At 42.4% G+C, this 20,981-nt stretch overlaps 1 protein-coding gene across 1 annotated transcript in view; it reads left to right on the forward strand.

Moving 5' to 3' along the window:
• Positions 1-20,981, forward strand: part of dntt (deoxynucleotidyltransferase, terminal) — a 251,070-nt gene that overhangs the window by 39,456 nt on the left and 190,633 nt on the right. Inside the window, exon 3 of the mRNA XM_073027511.1 lies at positions 219-335. Coding sequence (XP_072883612.1) covers positions 219-335 — 117 coding nt within the window. The remainder of the gene's footprint in view (positions 1-218; positions 336-20,981) is intronic.

Below are 20,981 nucleotides of genomic sequence, written 5' to 3' on the forward strand. Positions count from 1 at the left end.
TTTCTATATTACAGAGGATCTTTAATTCTTGAACAATGTTGCAAGCAACATGCACATTTCATAGCTTTCATTAGCTGAGTTAATGGATTCATTAACCTAGCTAATGACTACTGTGAAGTCTGCAATTACTTGTTGCCAACATCATACAATTCATAATTCAGTTGGTCCAATGAGAAATTGAAAACCATTATTTAATTTGGTTGCATTTCTTTTCTTAGGTGCAGAAGACTTGCTTGCTTCAATCAGGTCTATCGCCAGCTTCACCTGTGACAACTGTCTCTCAGTTTGCGTGTCAGAGGAAATCAACACTTGACAATAAAAACAAGATATTCACGGTAAAGCATGTCAAGAAGTGTTTTGCTTTATTTTTAGCATTATGACTTTATATTTAACATTCTTTGTTTCCTACTTGGCAGACAAGTGGTAAATAAGTTCAGTGGGTACGATTTCTCTGGGAATACAGTGACTACTGACTTCCCAACACATCTCGAAAGGATTATACTAGTTAGTACATGAACATTTCAAAGATTTACCACTGTCTGGCCCCAATCTTCCAGAAAGGTAACTCACATGCTAAGTGCGAATTCTGGACAAAACTAGAATCACTGAAAGGATACTTGACAGCTTTATTAGGGCTTGAATGCTATCACCTCCTACAAAGTGAAACCAAGCAACATACAGTAGGTGACAACAAGACTTCACTCTCAGATGAGCTCAGTGCCTTTTATTCTCATGGTGACCATCAAAGCATAGAGGCACCTTCACAAACTTCAACACCCCTAGAGGATTTCAATCTCTGAGGCTGATGGAAGAGCATCTTTAGGAGGGTGAAAGCATCCAGCCCATGGGATACCTGGCCAATTACTAAAGACTGTGCTGATCATGTGGCTGGAGTGTTCTTTAACCTCTCACTTCCACAGTCTGAAGTACGACCTGCTTCAGACAGGCTTCAATTATACTAGTACCTAGGAAGACAGGGGCAACCTGCCTCAATGACTATTGTCCAGTAGCACTTACAGCCACTGTGATGAAGTAGTTTGAGAGGTTGGTGATGAAACATATCATCTGCTGACTGAGAAGCAGCTTGGATCCACTCCTGTTTGCCTACCAGAGCAACAGGTCAACAGATGATACCATTTTATTGGCTCTTCACTCAACTCTGGAACATTTGGACAGAGAGGGTACATATATCAGTATGCTCTTCATTGACAACAGCTCAGTATTTAATTCTAAAATCTCCTCAAAACTAATCAATAAGCTCAAAGACATAGGCCTCGGTATCTCTTTATGCAACTGGATCCTTTATTTCCTTATTTGCAGCCCCCAGTCAGTTTGGATTGGCAACAACATCTCTTTCACAACATTTCCTCAGCACAGGTGAACTTCAAGGTTGTGTACATACCCCTGCACTACTTGTTTTATACTTATGACTGTGAGGTGAAGCACAACTCCAATGCCATATTTTACTTTGCTGATGACACTGCTGTCATTGGCCAAATCAGAGGCAGTGATGAATCAGCATTTAGGAAGGAGATTGAAAATATGGCTGAATGGTGCCACAGCAACAATCTTTCATTTAATGTCAGCAAGACCACGGAGCTAATTATTGGATACAGAAGGAGGAAATGAGAGGTCCTTGAGCCAGTCCTCATATCAGAGGATCAGAGGTGAAAAGAATCAGCAATTTTTAATTGCTTAGTGTAATCATTTCAGCGGATCTCTCCTGGGTATGGCACATAAGTGCCATTACAAAGAAAGCATGGCAGTGCTTCTATTTTCTCAGGAGTTTGCGAAGATTCTGCATGTCATCTCAAACTTTGACAAACTTCTGTGGATGTGTGGTGGAGAGTATATTGACTGGTTGCATCATGGCCTGATATGGAACCACCAACTCCCTTGATAGAAAAGCCTACAAAAAGTAGTGAATACAGACCTGCCCATCATGGACAACACTGACCCTACCATTGAGCGCAACTACCGGGGGTGCTGTTGCAAGCAATCAGCATTCATCATTAAGGACCTTCACCATCCACACCATGCTCTCTTCTCACTGCTGCCATTAGGAAGGAGGTACAGGAGCCTCAGGACCCTCACCGCCAGGTTCAGGATCATTTACTATTCCTTAATCAGCTGGCTCTTGAACCAGGGGATAATCTCACTCAGTCTCACTTACCTCAACACTGGACTGCTCCCTCAACCTATGAACTCATTTTCAAGGACTCTTCATCACATGTTCACGTTGTAAATTACTTATTTATTACTATTCTAGTTGTATTTTTATTGTTTCTTAGCTCAAGCTGGTTAAAGCTGAGGTATCGGCATTGCCAAGAACACTCATTCCTCAATTGCTAGGAACTTTCGGGCTATTCTGGTGGCTTTTAGTATTGTGGCTTTCTGGAGATTTGCATACATATTGCTGTGTAGGCCTAATTATTTAATACTTTTGTGTAGTGACTTTGGGAAGATACCAGTTTTAAATATTACTATTGGGACAATGTTCATGTTCCATCATCTTTCAAATTCCTCTTTTAATTCAGTATATTTCTGTGTTTGTCACTTAATGGTTTCAGTAAGTTGTGTGTGTTTGGAATGGCTATATATATTATGTAAGTTGTTCTTGCTTATTTATCTGGTAATATTATATCTGGATAGCTATTATGAATTGTCCTATCTGTAATAATAGATTAGTCATAACATTATTTGTGGGACTCTGACTCTGAAACTGGATCAGGCTTATATTTATAGTAAGATATGGTGACTTTTATGAGTTCATATTTTAAAGCAAGATTTTGCTGAATGATGTTTGCCTCTTAATTGTACCTGTATAAGTAATCAGATTGAGTTAAACTGCTGCAGGATCCTGTAATGTGTTGGATTGTTTCTGCTTTCTCTTGGCATCTTCTGCATCTATCATCTTGAATTTGTTGGTCTCTTATTATGTATTTTCAATATTTTTGTGTTAACTTCTGTTTCTGGGAAGACATCTCCAATTCTGAGCGAGGCATTCGACACTTCCTTGTCAACACCTTGTCTGCTCAGATCATGGTTTGTCTTCCATGGAGGGTCCTGCTCTTCCACTGGTTGACTTTTTCTTCTATAGTAAGATTTCTTCATTTTTCTTGGTTAAGTTTAGTGATGTGTACTTCTTATCAGAATTGTGTGTGCTCACGTGAAGTGCTGAATCCTGTTTTCATTGATGAAAATATACCCTTAGAAGTTTTATCGGACTTTTGTGTAATTCTTTGTAATGTCTGTTATTCCCCTTCTTTCTTCTGTCCTGGGTAGTATTAATCTAAGGGCATTCGAATGTGTACATTGTGTTTTCTAAAATTTGACATTTCAGTTCTTAATTTTCTTTGCAAATTTTCCAAATTGGTTTCAGATCAAGAAAATATGCCAAAAGAATATGTTAATATGGGTATGGCAAAAGTGTTTATTGCCCTTGTTATATTTTTACTATAGAGCTCTGTTTGGCAGATTTTCCTAAGCCTTCAAGTAAATTCTGTTGGAAGTTTTCCCTTTAGATAGATAGATAGATACTTTATTCATCCCCCTGGGGAAATTCAACTTTTTTTCCAATGTCCCATACACTTGTTGTAGCAAAACTAATTACATACAATACTTAACTCAGTAAAAAAATATGATATGCATCTAAATCACTATCTCAAAAAGCATTAATAATAGCTTTTAAAAAGTTCTTAAGTCCTGGCGGTTGAATTGTAAAGCCTAATGGCATTGGGGAGTATTGACCTCTTCATCCTGTCTGAGGAGCATTGCATCGATAGTAACCTGTCGCTGAAACTGCTTCTCTGTCTCTGGATGGTGCTATGTAGAGGATGTTCAGAGTTTTCCATAATTGACCGTAGCCTACTCAGCGCCCTTCGCTCAGCTACCGATGTTAAACTCTCCAGTACTTTGCCCACGACAGAGCCCGCCTTCCTTACCAGCTTATTAAGACGTGAGGCGTCCCTCTTCTTAATGCTTCCTCCCCAACACGCCACCACAAAGAAGAGGGCGCTCTCCACAACTGACCTATAGAACATCTTCAGCATCTCACTACAGACATTGAATGACGCCAACCTTCTAAGGAAGTACAGTCGACTCTGTGCCTTCCTGCACAAGGCATCTGTGTTGGCAGTCCAGTCTAGCTTCTCGTCTAACTGTACTCCCAGATACTTGTAGGTCTTAACCTGCTCCACACATTCTCCATTAATGATCACTGGCTCCATATGAGGCCTAGATCTCCTAAAGTCCACCACCATCTCCTTGGTCTTGGTGATATTGAGACGCAGGTAGTTTGAGTTGCACCATATCACAAAGTCCTGTATCAGTTTCCTATACTCCTCCTCCTGTCCATTCCTGACACACCCCACTATGGCCGTGTCATCAGCGAACTTCTGCACATGGCAGGACTCCGAGTTATATTGGAAGTCTGATGTGTACAGGGTGAACAGGACCGGAGAGAGTACGGTTCCCTGCGGCGCTCCTGTGCTGCTGACCACCGTGTCAGACCTACATTCTCCCAACCGCACATACTGAGGTCTATCTGTCAAGTATTCATTATCATTCATTATCACACTATGGTCTATTTTCTTTACTTGTTGATATTTCAGATGCTTATATAAGACCATAAGATATAGGAGCAGAAGTAGGCCATTTGGCCAATTGAGTCTGCTCCGCCATTCAATTTTTCCAATTTTTCCAGTCATCCCCACTCCCCTGCCTTCACCTCATACCCTTTGATGCCCTGGCTAATCGAGAACCTATCTATCTCTGCCTTAAATACACCTAATGACTTGGCTTCTACAGCCACTTGAGGCAACAAATTCCACAGATTTACCACCCTCTGATTAAAGTAATTTCCCTACACCTCAATTCTAGAAGGACACTCTTCAAACCTGAAGTCGTGCCCTCTTGTCCTAGAATCCCCTACCATGGGAAATAACTTTGCCATATCTAATCTGTTCAGACCTTTTAACATTTGGAATGTTTCTGTGAGTTCCCCCCTCATTCTCCTGAACTCCAGGGAATATAGCTCAAGAGCTGCCAGTTCCTCATACGGTAACCCTTTCATTCCTGGAATCATTCTTGTGAATCTTCTCTGAACCCTCCCCAATGTCAGTACATCCTATCTAAATTAAGAAGCCCAAAACTACAGACAATACTCCAAGTGTGGTCTCACGAGTGCCTTATAGAGCTTCAATATCACATCCCTGCTCTTATATTCTATACCTCTAGAAATGAATGCCAACATTGCAATCACCTTCTTCACAACCGACTCAACCTGGAGGTTAACCTTTAGGGTATCCTGCACAAGGACTCCCAAGTCCCTTTGCATCTCTGCATTTTGAATTCTCTCCCCATCTAAATAATAGTCTGCCTGTTTATTTCTTCCACCAAAGTGCATGACAATACATTTCCAACATTGTATTTCATTTGCCACTTCTTTGCCCATTCCCCTAAACTATCTAAGTCTTTCTGCAGGCTCTCTGTTTCCTCAACACCACCTGATCCTCCACCTATCTTTGTATCATTGGTAAATTTAGCCACAAATCAATTAATACCATAGTCCAAATCATTGACATGTTTCATATTCATCCATTGGTTATGTTGTGTCATGTTGCTCTGCCTTATATTCTACTAACTCTATTTCAGCTTTCTTAATGTTTAATGTTCTGCACTTTGCTAGTCCAAAGTTCATATTTATATCTTTAGAAAGTAGTTCTATACTTGAATTAATTGCTTTTTCTCTGCTGCTGAAGGAGTGTATAATTTCAGATTGTCCATGTGTAGAAGGTGTGTCAAGGTATAATTTGTTTGGTTGTTTGATTGTTTACTATTATTATTTTTATTTGTTTATTTAAATGTACTGTGAGCACCTGCAAGGAAATGAATCTCCTTTTGAGGAAATTACTCACAGTTAGATAGACAGATGTGGAAGCCTTGGAAAGGGTACAGAGGAGATTTACCAGGATGTTGCCTGGTTTAGAGAGCACGCATTATGATCAGAGATTAAGGGAGCTAGGGCTTTACTTTTGGAGAGAAGGAGGATGAGAGGAGACATGATAGAGTTATACAAGATATTAAGAGGAATAGATAGAGTGGACAGCCAGCACCTCTTCCCCAGGGCACCACTGCTCAGTACGAGAGGACATGGCTTTAAGGTAAGGGGTGGGAAGTTCAAGGGGGATATTAGAGGAAGGTTTTTTACTCAGAGAGTGGTTGGTGCGTGGAATGCACTGCCTGAGTCAGTGGTGGAGGCAGATACCCTAGTGAAATTTAAGAGACTACCAGACAGGTATATGGAGGAATTTAAGGTGGGGGGATATATGGCAGGCAGGGTTTAAGGGTCAGCACAGCCTGTACTGTGCTGTACTTTTCTATGTTCTGTGTACAAAGGGGATGCAGTGGATGTTATATATTTGGATTTACAGAAGGCCTTTGACAAGGTGACACACAAGAGGCTGCTTACCAAGTTAAGAGCTCATAGCATTACAGGAAGGTCACTGGCATAGCTAGAGCATTGGCTGATTGGTAGGAGGCAGTGAGTGGGAATAAAAGGATCCTTTTCTGGTTGGCTGCCAGTGACTAGCGGTGTTCTGCAGGGGTTGGGGTTGGGACCACTTCTTTTTATGCTGTATATCAATGATTTAGATGATGGAATAGATGGCTTTGTTGCCAAGTTTGCAGATGATATGAAGATTGGTGGAGGGGCAGGTAGTGTTGAGGAAACAGGTAGGACTTAGACAGATTAGGAGAATTGGCAAGAGACTGGCAAATGAGATACGATGTTGGAAAACAAATGTTTGTGCACTTTAGTAATAGAAATAAATGTGCAGACTATTTTCTAAACAGTGAGAAAGTCTAAAAATCTGAGATGCAATCGCACTTGGCAGTCCTTATGCAGAACACCCTGAAGGTTAACTTACAGGTAGAGTCAGCGGGGAGGAAGGCAAATGTAATGTTAGCATTCATTTCAAGAAGTCTAAAATACAAGAGCGGGGATGTGATGCTGAAGCCTCACCTTGAATATTGTGTTCCCCATCTGAGAAAAAATGTGCTGGGATGATTCTGGGAATGAAAGGGTTATCGTATGAGGTAAAATGGATTCCTCTGGGTCTCTGCTCTCTGGAATTTAGAAGGATGAGCAGGGATCTCATTGAAACCTTTTGAATATTGAAAGGCCTTGACAGAGTAGATGTGAAAAGGATGTTTCCCATGGTGGGGAAGTCTAGGCACAGCCTCAGGATAGAGGGGGATCCATATAAAACAGAGACGAGGAGATATTTTTTAAGCTTGATGGTGGTGAATTTGTGGAATTTATTACCACAGGCAGCTGTGGAGGCCAGGTCGTTGGGTGTATTTAAGGCAGAGCTTGATTGGTTCTTGATTGGACATGGCATCAAAATTTACAGTGAGAAGGCTGGGGAGCGGTGCTGAGTAGGGGAAAATAGGATCAGCCATGACTGAATGGCAGAGCAGACTTGAAGGGCCAAATGGCCTAATTCTGCTCCTATGTCCTATGGTCTTATGGAATCTCAGGTTTCATGGTGACATATGTATACTTTGATAGTAAATTTATGTTAAAATTTGAACTGTGATCTCTGCAGCCATCAAAATTACATGTCATTTGTTTTGGTAGCGTCTATCCATTTAGCATCATTATAGTGCCACATAATGTAGGTTGGAGGGAGTCGTTGCTGTAAACAAAGGACATAGTCTACAAGAAAGTGCAGTAATCACTTCTACCATACTTCCAGTGGGGAGTGTGTGAAATGGTTTGCCTAGTGTGGGTTAGTCAGATTATGACATTAATCACACTGATTTGAAGCAAGCACAGTCATTTGGATCTTAGGGGTCTTTTATCACTTAGAGGCGAATGTGCTTTCAAAAGCTCAAAGGAACCCTTCCAGTTCTGTCTGGAGACACCATAAATTATTTATTGCCTATTTACTGCTTTATTCCTTTTGGTTTGTGATTCTGCACATTTTGAGTGCTATTCCATCTGCTCTATTTCTGATGTATTCGGGGAGTGTTTTGGCTGCTGCATGAGGTTTTTTTTGTCACCTGAAGCTTGAAGCAAGTTTTATGAAAGGAAAGAAGGGTTAGGCACGCTGCGAGACTCATCATCAATGATTTCAACCCTGCTGGTGGCTCAGCAATGGCTCTTTCAGCAATGATCAAGACAGTCTCCTTGACCAGGGCCTGAGTTTGTGCTGTTTCTCTCTATATCTCTATGACTCCATCACATGCACTGGACAATTATATTTAGTCTGATGATAGGCTAAAGTATGTGTTCTAACACAATCCATATTGAATCTCTTTGGCTCACCAACCAGATATGATAACAGCCACAAAAATACAACTGCAGATGCTGTGGATCAAATAATACGTACACAACGCTGGAAGAACTCAGCAGGTCAGGCAGCATTCATGTGTAAAGAGCAGCCAACGTTTCGGGCCGAGACCCCTAATCAGGAATGGGGGGGAAGAGAGGGCTGAAGCCCAGTACTAGAGATGGGGAGGGGGTAGGGCCTAGAGGTGCCAGGTGGAGAACCAATCAGAGGAAAGATAAAGGGGGGGAGGGGGAGGGGATAAGCATGAAAGAACTGTAGAGATAAAGAAGCAGAAAGTTGAAAGGGGAGAGAGGCAGAGAGGGACCTGGGATGGGGAAGGGGGAGGGGGAGTGAATTACTGGAAATTGGAGAATTCAATGTTCATACCACCAGGCTGGAGGCTACCCAGATGGTAGATGAGGTGTTGCTCCTCCAACCTGAGTTTGGCCTCATCATGGCAGTAGAGGAGGCCATGTATGGACATATCTAGATGGGAATGAGAGGCAGAGTTGAAGTGGGTGGCAACCGGGAGATCCTGTCTATTGTGACGGACGGAGCGGAGGTGCTTGACGAAGCGGTCCCCCAATCTGCGTCGGGTCTCGCCGATGTAGAGGAGGCCGCACCGGGAGCACCGGATGCAACAGATGACCCCAACAGACTCAAAGGTGAAGTGTTGCCTCACCTGGAAGGACTGTCTGGGGCCCGGAATGGTGGTAAGGGGGGAGGTGTGGGGACAGGTGTAGCATTTGCACTTACAGGGATAAGTGCCAGGTGGGAGTTCTGTGGGGAGGAATGTGTGGACCAGGTGGTCGTGGAGGGAACGATCCCTGCGAAAAGCTGAGAGGGGTAGGGAGGGAAAGATGTGCTGGGTGGAGGGGTCCTGTTGAAGGTGGCATAAGTTGTGGAGGATAATGTGTTGGATCCGGAGGCTGGTGGGGTGATAGGTGAGGACAAGCGGGACCCTGTCCCTGTTGTGGTGACGGGAGGATGGGTTAAGGGCTGAAGCGCGGGAAGTGGAGGAGATACGGGTGAGGGCATCTTTGATGACGCCAGAAGGGAAACCACAATCCTGAAAGAAAGAGGACATTTGAGAAGTCCTAGAACAGAAAGCCTCATCCTGGGAGCAGATGCGGCGGAGACGGAGGAACTGGGAATAGGGAATGGCATTTTTGCATTGGGCAGGGTGGGAAGAGGTATAGTCAAGATAGTTATGGGAGTCAGTGGGTTTGTAGAAAATGTCAGTGGATAGTCTGTCTTCAGAGATGGAGACCAAGAGATCAAGAAAGGGGAGAGAAGTGTCCGAGATGGACCAAGTGAATTTAAGGGCTGGGTGAAAGTTAGAAGCAAAGTTGATGAAATTGACGAGCTCAGCATGGGTGCAGGAAGCAGCACCAATGTAGTTGTCGATGTAGCAGAGGAAAAGTGGTGCCAGTATAGATTTGGAGTATAGACTGTTCCACGTAACCAACGAAGTGGCAGGCATAGCTGGGGCCCATGCGAGTGCCCATGGCTACGCCCTTGTTCTGGAGTAAGTGGGAAGAACCAAAGGAGAAGTTATTGAGTGTTAGAACAAGCTCCGCTAACTGGAGGAGTGTGGTGGTGGTGGGGTTTGTTATCCAAAAAGTAGTGGAGGGCTTTGAGGCTTTCTTGATGGGGGATGGAGGTGTATAAAGATCGAACATTCATGGTAAAAATGAAGCGGTCGGTGCCGGGGAATTGGAAGTTATTGAAGAGGTGAAGGGCATGGGATGTATCCTGGATGTAGGTGGGGAGAGACTGAACTATGGGGGATAAAATGGAGTCCAAGTAGGCAGACACAAGTTCGGTGGGGCAGGAGCAGGCTGAAACTATGGGTCTGCCGGAACAGTCAGGCTTGTGGATCTTGGGGAGGAGGTAAAACCGAGCTGTGCGGGGTGTGGGAATTATGAGTTTTTTGGCTGAGGGAGGAAGGTGTCTGGAGTTGATGAGGGTGGAGATGGTGCGGGAGACAGTGGATTGATATTTTTTTTGGTGGGGTCCTGTGGCAGGGGTAAGTACGAGGAGGTGTCGGAGAGCTGCCGTTTGGCCTCAGTGAGGTAGAGGTCCATCCGCCAGACTACTACGGCACCACCTTTGTCTGCAGGTTTGATGGTGAGGTTGGGGTTAGTGCGGAGAGAGTGGAGGGCAGTGCGTTCAGAGGGAGTGAGGTTAGAATAGGAGAGAGGGGTGGTGAACAGCCACAGTTTGGCCTATCATGTTATTGTTAATGGATGTGGCACAGGCCTTGGGCAGCCAACAGGTTCTCAGGAGACAAGTTGGTTATTAAGATGTTTCAATAACGTTGCATACTTAGGACATTTTCAGTCCCCCAGCTTTCCTGTGGTACAGCTGGGAGCGAAAGGGAGGCAAGGACACATACAGTAGATGGAAAAGGTACTCATGGGCCTGCAGAAGGCATGTACCCCTGACCATTCCCAGGCAAGCCCATTTCTTATGTCGTCACTGCAACTGAAACCTTGCCAAAATCATGGTCCTCTTCCACATACTAACCCTCATCCTCATGAGATTATTGACCCCTTCCCTCTGATCATTGCCTTGTATTGATCAGGGAGGTGCTATAATTCACCAGTTGCCCATCCCTTCTCTGCCCCAGTGATCACTGGTACCCCTTAATTAGTCACCCCTACAGTTACAGAAATCTCTGTCCACAGACACCCTGCAGGATCACTGGGTCACTGTACCTCCATAACCAATGTCCTTTATAGCAATTGATCTCCCGATTGACTACTTGGTCAATGGTCACTGTCATCATTAAATCTTGTGATCATTGTCCCTTAAACGACAAAGGCAGATACTCTTTCTAGACTCCCTTCTCATCACCAACACTATCTCCCATCTCAGTGGTTTCCCAGCTGACTGTTGTCCAACCATAATTACCCTTTATCCTTACCACCCTCAGTACACCTCCCCTCCAATCTCATCGCAAGCAGCAGAGAGTCTGTGTGAACCCCAGCTGCAGGCTGTTCTGGGGCAACCTTCCTCCTTAACAAAAGCCTCAGCCTTCTTATCGTCCTGGTATCTAGTTGGAAAAGCATTTAAGATAAGTGAGGGGAGATCTTTCAGAGGTAAACAAATTTCTGTGGAGTATAGATAGGGTGAATGCATGCAGACTTTTCCCCCTCAGGTTGAGTGAGACTAGAACTAGAGGCCATAGGCTGAAGACGAAATGAGAGATATTTAAGGGAAATTTGAGGAGGAGCAACTTCACGCAGATGGTGGTGCCATTGGGGAGTGAGCTGCCAGTAGAAGTGGTAGATGTGAGTTCAATTGTAACATTTAAGAGAAGTTTGGATAGGTATATGGATGTGAGGGTGATGGAGGGCTATGGTCATTGTGCAGGTAGATGGGACAGGAAGAAGATGAGGCTGACACCAAATAGATGGGCCGAAGAACCTGTTTCTGTGCTGTAGTGCTCTATGACTCTATGAAATATAGATTACAAACCCCTCCCCATTAATTTCCATGAAATAAGTTGAAACTGAAGATGTGATGCAAAGCATCAAATAACAGATATTCCCACATGTTTTGTTGTGCTACAATATATCTTATTCTTCACTATAATTCAAAGACTGATTAAAAACTGTTTAAATACAGGGTACGTACATAAATGTAAATATCTAGCTTTTCTTACCTCCCATTCCTCCAGCCCCACCCAGCGCTTTCCAGCCGACCACACCCTGAGCTTCTAATTGTAAGAACTAAAAGAAAATTGCAGAACCAACATCAGTGTCAGCAACTCCTCACAGAGTGGTGGTTGTCATTTCTTGCAGCTTAAAGTAATCCCTCAGTCCTTCAGCGGTGTGCTTCCATTATTTGCATAGTTGGGGTTGAGTTCAGGGAGCATGGCACACTCAGAGAGAGTTGGAAGGATGATCAGCTATTATGTATGCCAAATTACATCTAGTCCATTTTGCTCCTGGTTTTTTGCACATTATGCTCTGAACTTGGATGTTAAAGAGTTAAAGCTAAATATTATATAGTATTCAAGGGAAATTATTTCCGCAAGGGCATGGTTAAAATGTGGAACTCATTACTAAAGAAAATAGCCTAGAGGTACAGATGCTTTTAAGAGGAAGCTGAAAAAAACAAGTAAGAGAGAAGAGATTTGTTGATGTGGTGAGATGTGACTAGGAAGAAGACCAGGCTGTATTGGACTAGATGGGCCAAAGGGCTGTTTCTGTTGTGTAGTGCTCTTTGACTTAATGAACATTAAATCATTCTCATTGTATGGCATTGGTGAAAATACATTTTATCCTTGTCTTAATTGGGAGTAAAAGATTCCAGAGCATTATTTTGAAAACAAAAGGGTTGTTCTCAGTGTCTTGGCCAATAAATATCATTCATTAAAAATAGATCATCAGTTGTTCATTATTGTTTTCTTATTAGGACTCAGTATAGGGGTGTTTTCATTCTCCCTGGCCCAAAGGACTTCACAGTATATTTGTCTTAATCTTACTTTGAACTCTGCTGTCCAATGATACCTTCCTCTGATGTAGCACTGATTTCAATTCTGGACAGCAGTTTTGGAATTGACAGCATATCCTTGATTGCCTGCTATTGGATAAAGTTAGACACCGTGACTGAATCTCTCAATTGTGAATAAGATTCCTTCATTATCAGAAAAGAAGTTGTATCATTTTCAAATGGTGTAGACTATTTTTGTACATATAGGCTGAAAACAAATGTAAGAAATTAAAGCCCCATGAAGTAGAAATGTCCAGACCAAAGCATTATATTAAAAACATTTACTGTATAAGAGTTATTAGAAATTTCATTGATTAAAATCAAGGTGCTGGGTAGTTGTTTGCCAAGATGAAGGATTGAAGGTTAAGGTGACCTATTGCCACTGAGAATTGATTCATAATATACTCTCAAAGAGCAGCCTCTGACCTGATAGGGACCATAGACATTATTCATGTTTGCCTATTTAACATGCACAGCCATTTTAATATGTACAGTGTATGTTTTGTAGTAGGAAAACACCACTATGAGGAATGAATAGGTACTCATGAGACAAGGAAATCTACCCCCGAGATTTTACGCTTCAAAACTATTTTTGAGTGAGTGGTTTCATTTGGAGTTGTGGCTTCTAAAATTCAGAGCCCCAGCTGGGTGGATTTTATGGCAATTGGGCTGGATTGAAAAACTAAATGTCTTCATTATAGTCTGCACCTGCTGTTAGATCAGAATTACCTTACTGTCTTTAGACTTTTGCTCTTCATGTCAGGTGTTAACAATTGTGGAAAAGTTATTGTAGAAATAAGCAGAATGGCAGAGTGTTCACATTATGCTTAGAAAAGTAACATACCTCTGGGAGGACTAGAATTTGCCATGGTTTGCCTGTAACACATTCTATCAGCAATGCTCCACAAAAATTGCATGCTTTTTTGTAAAATAAAATCCCTTTTAGTTTTATCGGAAGAAATAAAGAAGCAATGTAAGCTTTTGTAACTACAGCAGGAAAATAATTTTCAATTTGGCTGAAGGAAGGGAATGCCATTATTTATTTTAACCCAGTTAGGCTCAATTTCTAAGATTATATCATACAGTGATTGACATACGAACATCACCGTTAAATCTTTCTTTGCACCTTTTAAAATACGAACTCAGTCAGGACTACTTAGACCAACTTATTTAAGCCCATCAACCCTATGGGGCATAGACTGCTGACAGCAGCTCAGCAGAATCCTCTGTCCTGAGCCAGTCTTCCAAGTTGTCCTCAGGTGTAGCACATCTTCAAAGATCCTTCTCTCACAGGGATGAGGTCTTTGGAGCTTTTGTTGGTGTTTCTGTAGCTCCAGGTTTTTATGGGATAGGGTTGCTAGCCCCGTCCAACCCTACTCTTTTTCACAGCTGGGCTACATGGTGGAGTTATTTGAACCAAGCCACATCCATTACTTATTGATTGATTAAAAACTTATTTTTAAAAACATTTCTAGAGTGACTGAATTACATTTTAAATATGAAGAATATAACATATTGGCATTTGAGCATTTTTTGCCTGAAAAATTAGAGATAAATGTCACAAAATCATTGCACAGAACCAGAGAGATGTAAAGCAGTAATGCTGATTAAATCAGGAACAAATACGGAACGTTTGATGCAAATTTCACTGGAGCAGAAATGTTCTTGAATTCATATGCTTGGCTGAAATTCAGATTTAAGTTACAATGAGGACTCACTGGAGAGTTGCAAAAACAGCCCCAGGAATCATGATGCACAATTAATCCATGTGCATTGATTTCAGCGTGGAAACATGCCAAGTTTGCTTCCTGCTCACTTGTAGTTACTGCATGTAGCCAGCACTGGTTACACTATTCATCAGGTATTGATTCACTAAGGCACCCAGGCTTTAGATTGACAAAGACCACTTAAAATTTAAGAGAAGAATGGATTGTGACTATACTAATTGCCGTTAGATATACTGGAATTAATTTTGACATATTCAAGAATGGAACAAGATGGGAGAGATGAAACCCCAAGGTTTTCTGACATTGTTTCGTATGTCTTGGTGGAGGAAACAGAGAATGGGGGAGATGTCAACCTTCAAACACATCTGGAAAATCATTGTCGAAGTGCCATGCACTAGGAACTCTATAGAGATTCACAGTTTAAAATGTGCTTGCATGTCTCATTATCATCATTGTAATAGCCAGTTTGTTTAGTAAATGAACATCTGCTAATGGGACTTTCAGGATTTACCAGCAATGGTTGAACCAGAATGGTATGGTGCAGCTGTGCCTCTGAATGGGAAGGTGCCTACTGCGTCCAACACTTCAGGAAATCACTCCACAGCTTTACAAACTTAGCGTTAAGCCGTATTACAGCAGGGATCATAGGGGCAGGTTTTCTGATGCCAGGCTCTAAGTGAAGCACTGGGAGGAAGTGATTAAGGAGGGTAATGGAAGGAGCAAAGCACTCGGGGCCTGAATGCAAAGCTGGGAGTATAAAATAATATCCTGGCATGTGGTCAAGGTCAGTGAATACATTAGAAAATCCCTAACAAATACACCAGGGTGCTCACACTCAGCTCCATGATATATATCTCTATCAGCCACTTAACAATGATCTCTATCAATCAGGATTCCTACTTAACGTCACACAGCCTGCAGAAGATCACATCTCCAACGCACATTGCTCCAACAATCACATCCACAACTCACAGTTTACACTCATCCCTTGCTTTTCAGGCATCGCACATGTCACACAAACAGACACATTTACACCCTTCCCTTCCCCTGGAGGAAACGGTGTCGCAAAATCCATGCCAGTAACAGCATACTGGCAGCAGACAAAACTGTGTCCATAAGCTCAGCAGCCAGGAGGAAAGTGAGCTGGTTGCTGTTGGAGCAGCCATGACAGAGCCGGTGGCTCAAATTGGCAATGACATGCTGATATCGAATGCTTCTCGCATCCCACTTCTACCTCCTGATTGTTCTGAGTTATAAGATGCAAATGGTGGAAGAATGCTCTGTTGTGTTGGATATTGAGGGATAGCGCAGAGACACCTGGATGCCAGCCCTGCCGGATATTCAACTGAACCTTACCGAAAACCACGCTAGTTCATTGTGTGAACTCCTTCTGTGTGGGACTGGCTAACTGAATGACATTGGAATAACCTCTTAGCTACCACAGCACTCTCCATTTCCCTTCATGATTATTATACCTTTCTATCCTTTTTTCCCCCTGATACCCAACAATTTCCACCTGGCTGGGAAACAAGAAAGCAGCTCCTTTTTTAATCTATTGGTCACACCCACCAGCACGGATACAGACACTTTGTGTAGTGGAGATTCATGGAATCACTCAGCACACAAACAGTTCCTTCTCACCATGCCCATGCAGATCATCAAATACGATCTTACCAGCATATGGTCTGTAGCCTTCCACACTTCGGTGATTCAGGTGCTCAAAAAGAGAACCTGTTGCAAAGATCTTTAGCTTCAGCCTAATAAGGCACTTAAAAAATCATTGTCACTATCACCTTAACAAACACCAGCAATGTTCTCTTCTCTGCATTGAGGTTGCACCTTTGGTTATAGATGTTGGTTTCAGTGGTAGGGGAAGGTGTGGGCGCATGTGGGCACGAGTGGGGGTGGTAATGAGCACTTGCTCTACTGTGATAATCTGGAAAGTACAGATTCCCCCCAACTCAGGTTCAATCCTGACTTCAGGTACTTGGCTACTGTCTGTGAGGAGTTTGCACGTCACCTCTGATCTTCTCCTATATAACCCAGTACACGCTTGCGGGTTGCCCCCAGCACCTCCATAGCTGTGTTGGTTGTTTCGATGTACATGTGATAAATAAATCTGAGTTTGTCAGAGAAGCTTTTGTGATGCTCTGTCAAGCACAACAAACTAAGCTGACATTCCATTACGGACATTGACACTATCTCCAACAACTATCAACCTGTCTGCCTCTTAGGGCGGGATTGATATATAACATATTTCATGGCAGTCAGCTAAAGACTTGAGGAGTTATTTCCAGTCACTTGGCCAATGTTTCCTCTCAGTCGACATCCCATGGCCATTACTGTTTCCTGTGAGTAGACTAGCCGTCGTGTGTCCGATGCAGTCTACATTTTCAAAGTGTAAGAAGCCTTGGGACATTAAGAAATGTGCGATAAAAATGCGGGTCTTTATTTTGTTAACTGGAGCTTGAGTTCCTTGGCATGATCTGTTTACATATTTTTGGCAGCCGCTAGCTGTGCACAAGCTAATGCCCTCAGCAATGTAGCAGCTGCGAGATTCATGCCATGCTAATCAGTCACCATATTGGAACTAAATTGGCACCTGCAATGCTAGAAAAACATATGAGTGGTGCCAAATTTTGCAGATAGCATAATAATAAGTTCTGATTTATATTGCAAAATGCCTTACATTTTGAATTTAATGATGAATGCTTTGTTGTCATTTAATGAAGGCTGGTAAAAATAAAACTTCACTGCACCTGATCCAGAACTTAACACAACTATCCAAATGTTGGCAGCTTGACATGGCATAATTGGAATTTGGCACGGGGGATGATTAGTTAACCCCTTCATGTCCTCCATTGTTCAGTGAAGAAGAGAATGTTGCTTGACCTTAGGTTAATGTTTTTACCCATGGTAAGAGTTTCTGGTGTCATAGAATATCTAATGTGCAGGTAACATGGACATGAGCCATAGGACTGTGCAGCATAAGAAAGGCCCTTTGCTCTGCAGTGTTGTACTGAACTAAGTAAACTGACAAATTCCTAGCCAAACTAAATTCTCATCCCTATCTCTCCATTCACTGCCATTCTTTTTCTTGGTTTTTTTGCTATCCGGAGAAGAAGAATTTCAGAGTCGTATACTTTGATAATAAATGAACCTTTGAACATTTCTTGCCTCTCTCAGTAATTTAAGCTATATCCCATTGGGCCCTGAGGACTTAATATTCCTTTAGAGACCCAACCACTTTGTACCTCTTTCTTTATCTCGAAATGCCGAAGCATATTAGCACAATCCACACCAAATGCTGGAGGAACTCAACAGGCTAGGCAGCATCCGTGGAAAAGAATAAACAGTCGATATTTCAGGCTGAGATCCTTCATCAGAGCTGGAAAGGAAGAGGTAAAGTCAGGTTTTGGCTTCTCCTCTTCCAGTTCAGTCCTGATAGAGGGTCTTGGTAGATGCTACCTGGCCTGCTGAGTTCCTCCAGCATGTTGTTTGTTGCTTTGGATTTCCAGCATCTGCAAATTTTCTCGTGTTTGTATTAACACACTTCACACTGACCTCACTATTGTCTCTCTCCTTGGTAAGTACTAACCCAAGACCATAAAGCATTCAATCATGACTGATTTATTATTCTCTTGCAATTCCATTCTCCTGCGTTCTCCTCATAACCTTTGTCATCCTTAATCAAGAACCTATCAAACTCCACTTTATGCTTACCCAATGACATTGCCTTCATGGCCATCCTTCCCCACCCCCCAATAATAGTGACAACACTCACTCTGCCCCCTGACTCTTTAATTTTCTGGCATGTTGTTGGTGTCTTCCACAGCAAAGAATGACACAAAATGTTTATTAAGTCCATCTGCCGTATCTCTGTTCCCTATTACTATTTCTCCAGTGTCATTTCCAGGGGTCCAATGTCCACTCTTGCCAATCGTTTGCTCTGTATATATCTGGAAAAAAAACTTACGTTATCTTCTCTTATATTATTAGCTTGTGTACCTTTTTATTTCATTTTTTCATCCATTAATCCTTATTGTTTTTTCAGTTACTTCTGTTGGTTTTTAAAAGTTTCCCAATCCCCAGCTTTCTGCCTGTTTTTGCAACATTACACAACATTTGCTTTTATGCTGTCTTTGACTTATCTTGTCAGCCACAATTCCCTCATTCTCCCTTTAGAATGCTTCTTACTTGGGTTGAAATGATCCCATTTTTTTCTGCATTATTCCTGGAAACACCTGCCATTGCTGCTCTGCTGTTTTTCCTGTTTGGATTTCACTTCCAATCAATTTTAGTCTGTTCCCATCTCATGCCCCTGTAGTTACCTTTATTCAACTGTAATACCAATACATCTGATGTTAGCTTCTCCCTCTCAAACTGCACAGTGAATTCTATCATATAATGATCACTGCCTTCTAAGGGTTCCTTTACTTTAAGCTCTCTAATCAAATATCATTCATTCCACAGCACCAAATCCAGAATCCTTTTCCCTACTGGGCATGATCATCTCGTAGGCATTCTACAAATTTATTCCCTTGGGATGTTCCTTTGCTTATCCAATTTTCCCCAGTGTACCTACATCTTGAAGAGCCTATGACCAGTGCAACATTTCTTTCTTAGATGCTTTTTTTAAAATGTCAATTTGTAGTTTGTACTCCACATCCTGGCCACTATTGAGGCCTGTATGTACCACCTATCAGGGTCTTTCTACCCTTGCAGTTTCTTAACACTACCCACAAAGATTCTATATCCTTTGATCCTATGCTACTTCTTGCTGAGGTATTAATTTAATTTTTACTAACAGAGCCACTGCACCCCCTCTGCCCACCTGTCTGCCTTTACAATAGGATGTGTATCCTTAGATGCTTAGGTACCAGCTGTGCGTTTACTTCAGCCATGACTCATACTTCCCATGTTCTCCCTCGCATCCTCCACCTCCAAGCATATGTTTCTTCCTTTATCCATGAGGGCTCCTTTATTCTCGAGTGGTTCAACCCACTCCCTAGTTATTCTCTTGTTCTTAATATGTGTATAGGATGCCTTGGGATTGTCTTCAATCCTATTTAGTAAGGACTTTTCATTGCCACTCCCAGCTCTACAAATTCCCTTCTTGAGTTCTTTTCTAATTTCTTTATAATCTGCCCCATTTGATTTTAGCTTTTTAAACCTTATATATGCTTCATTTTTCTTCTAGAGTAAATTCATCACCCCTCCCAGCATACAAGGTTCTCTTAACCTGCCATCCTTGTCTTTCCTACTGACTGGAACATACTTGTTCTGCACTCTGTGCAGTTGCTCTTTAAGTACCCTTCACATGTCAAATGAGGACTTGCCCAAAAATAGCTGTTATCAATTAACTCTTCTAGTAATTGCCCAATACTCTTGTAATTTGTCTTGCTTTAATTACATATTCTCCTACAAGGTACATACTTATTCTTATCTATTGTCTTAAAACTTAATACGTGCACGTATGTTCTTGCCATAGACCTAAATGCTATAAACACCAAATGGCTGTCAAATAGCTTTGGCAGTTTAACAGCCAAATTGGTCGGGGACTCATTGCCAACAAAGTGCAGGGAGGCCATGAGATGCCTGTGGTTGCAGGGGTAATGCTCAATGAGGGCTCTGAACGAAGCGTTTTCCTTTCTCATTGCACCTTCAGTCCCTTTTGCCACTCCTAACATTCCCACCAACCCAGATGGGTTTTATTCCCCCCATACCAAAAGCTTGCTGTTTTCACTGCCTTTCACTGGCTCCAGACTGGAGAAAACTTTGAGCAAGGACGTCCCAGGTGCCAGGCTGCAATGTTTTGCCTACCTATAGAGAGGGCAAAGCACCAAAGACATTAGGTAATTCAGGAAGCCTTTGCCTTGCCCAATTACATGCAAGGTGGATATTTGGCTTTATTTATGGCATTCTGAGGTTTGTTGATCAGTATCCTTGACAAGAATGTTTGCTATGGCCCAAGTGGGGAGGGGGGGGGGGGGAGGAGGAGGAGGAGGAGGAGGATGAGGAGGAGGAAGAGGGGAGAGAGAGAGAGATTGATCAACAATTCACTGACTTAACAGGAACTGTGAAGAAATAAAGGAGAAAAAAACCAATAAACACTAGGCCAACAGGGCCATTAATCATTAACTTTCAAACTAAAGCTAAAACTGATACAGCAACTTGGCAGTAGTAGCTTAATACTAAACAAATACTGCTCCTTAACATCGTCAGTTTGAACACCAGTCTTCTTCACCTAGAACCAGGACAACAGTAAGCAGGGAGTGTTGACATTGCTGTGCGTTTGGTCAAGTCTCAACAAGACTGGAACAACAGGGAGTTAGATACCACCACGGTGAAACACTAATTGGCTGGAACGTGCATACTGATGAGTGTGATTGCCAAAATCATTCCACAGCCAGCT

This window comes from Hemitrygon akajei, chromosome 23 (genome assembly GCF_048418815.1).
Source record: "Hemitrygon akajei chromosome 23, sHemAka1.3, whole genome shotgun sequence".
Classification (NCBI taxonomy): domain Eukaryota; kingdom Metazoa; phylum Chordata; class Chondrichthyes; order Myliobatiformes; family Dasyatidae; genus Hemitrygon; species Hemitrygon akajei.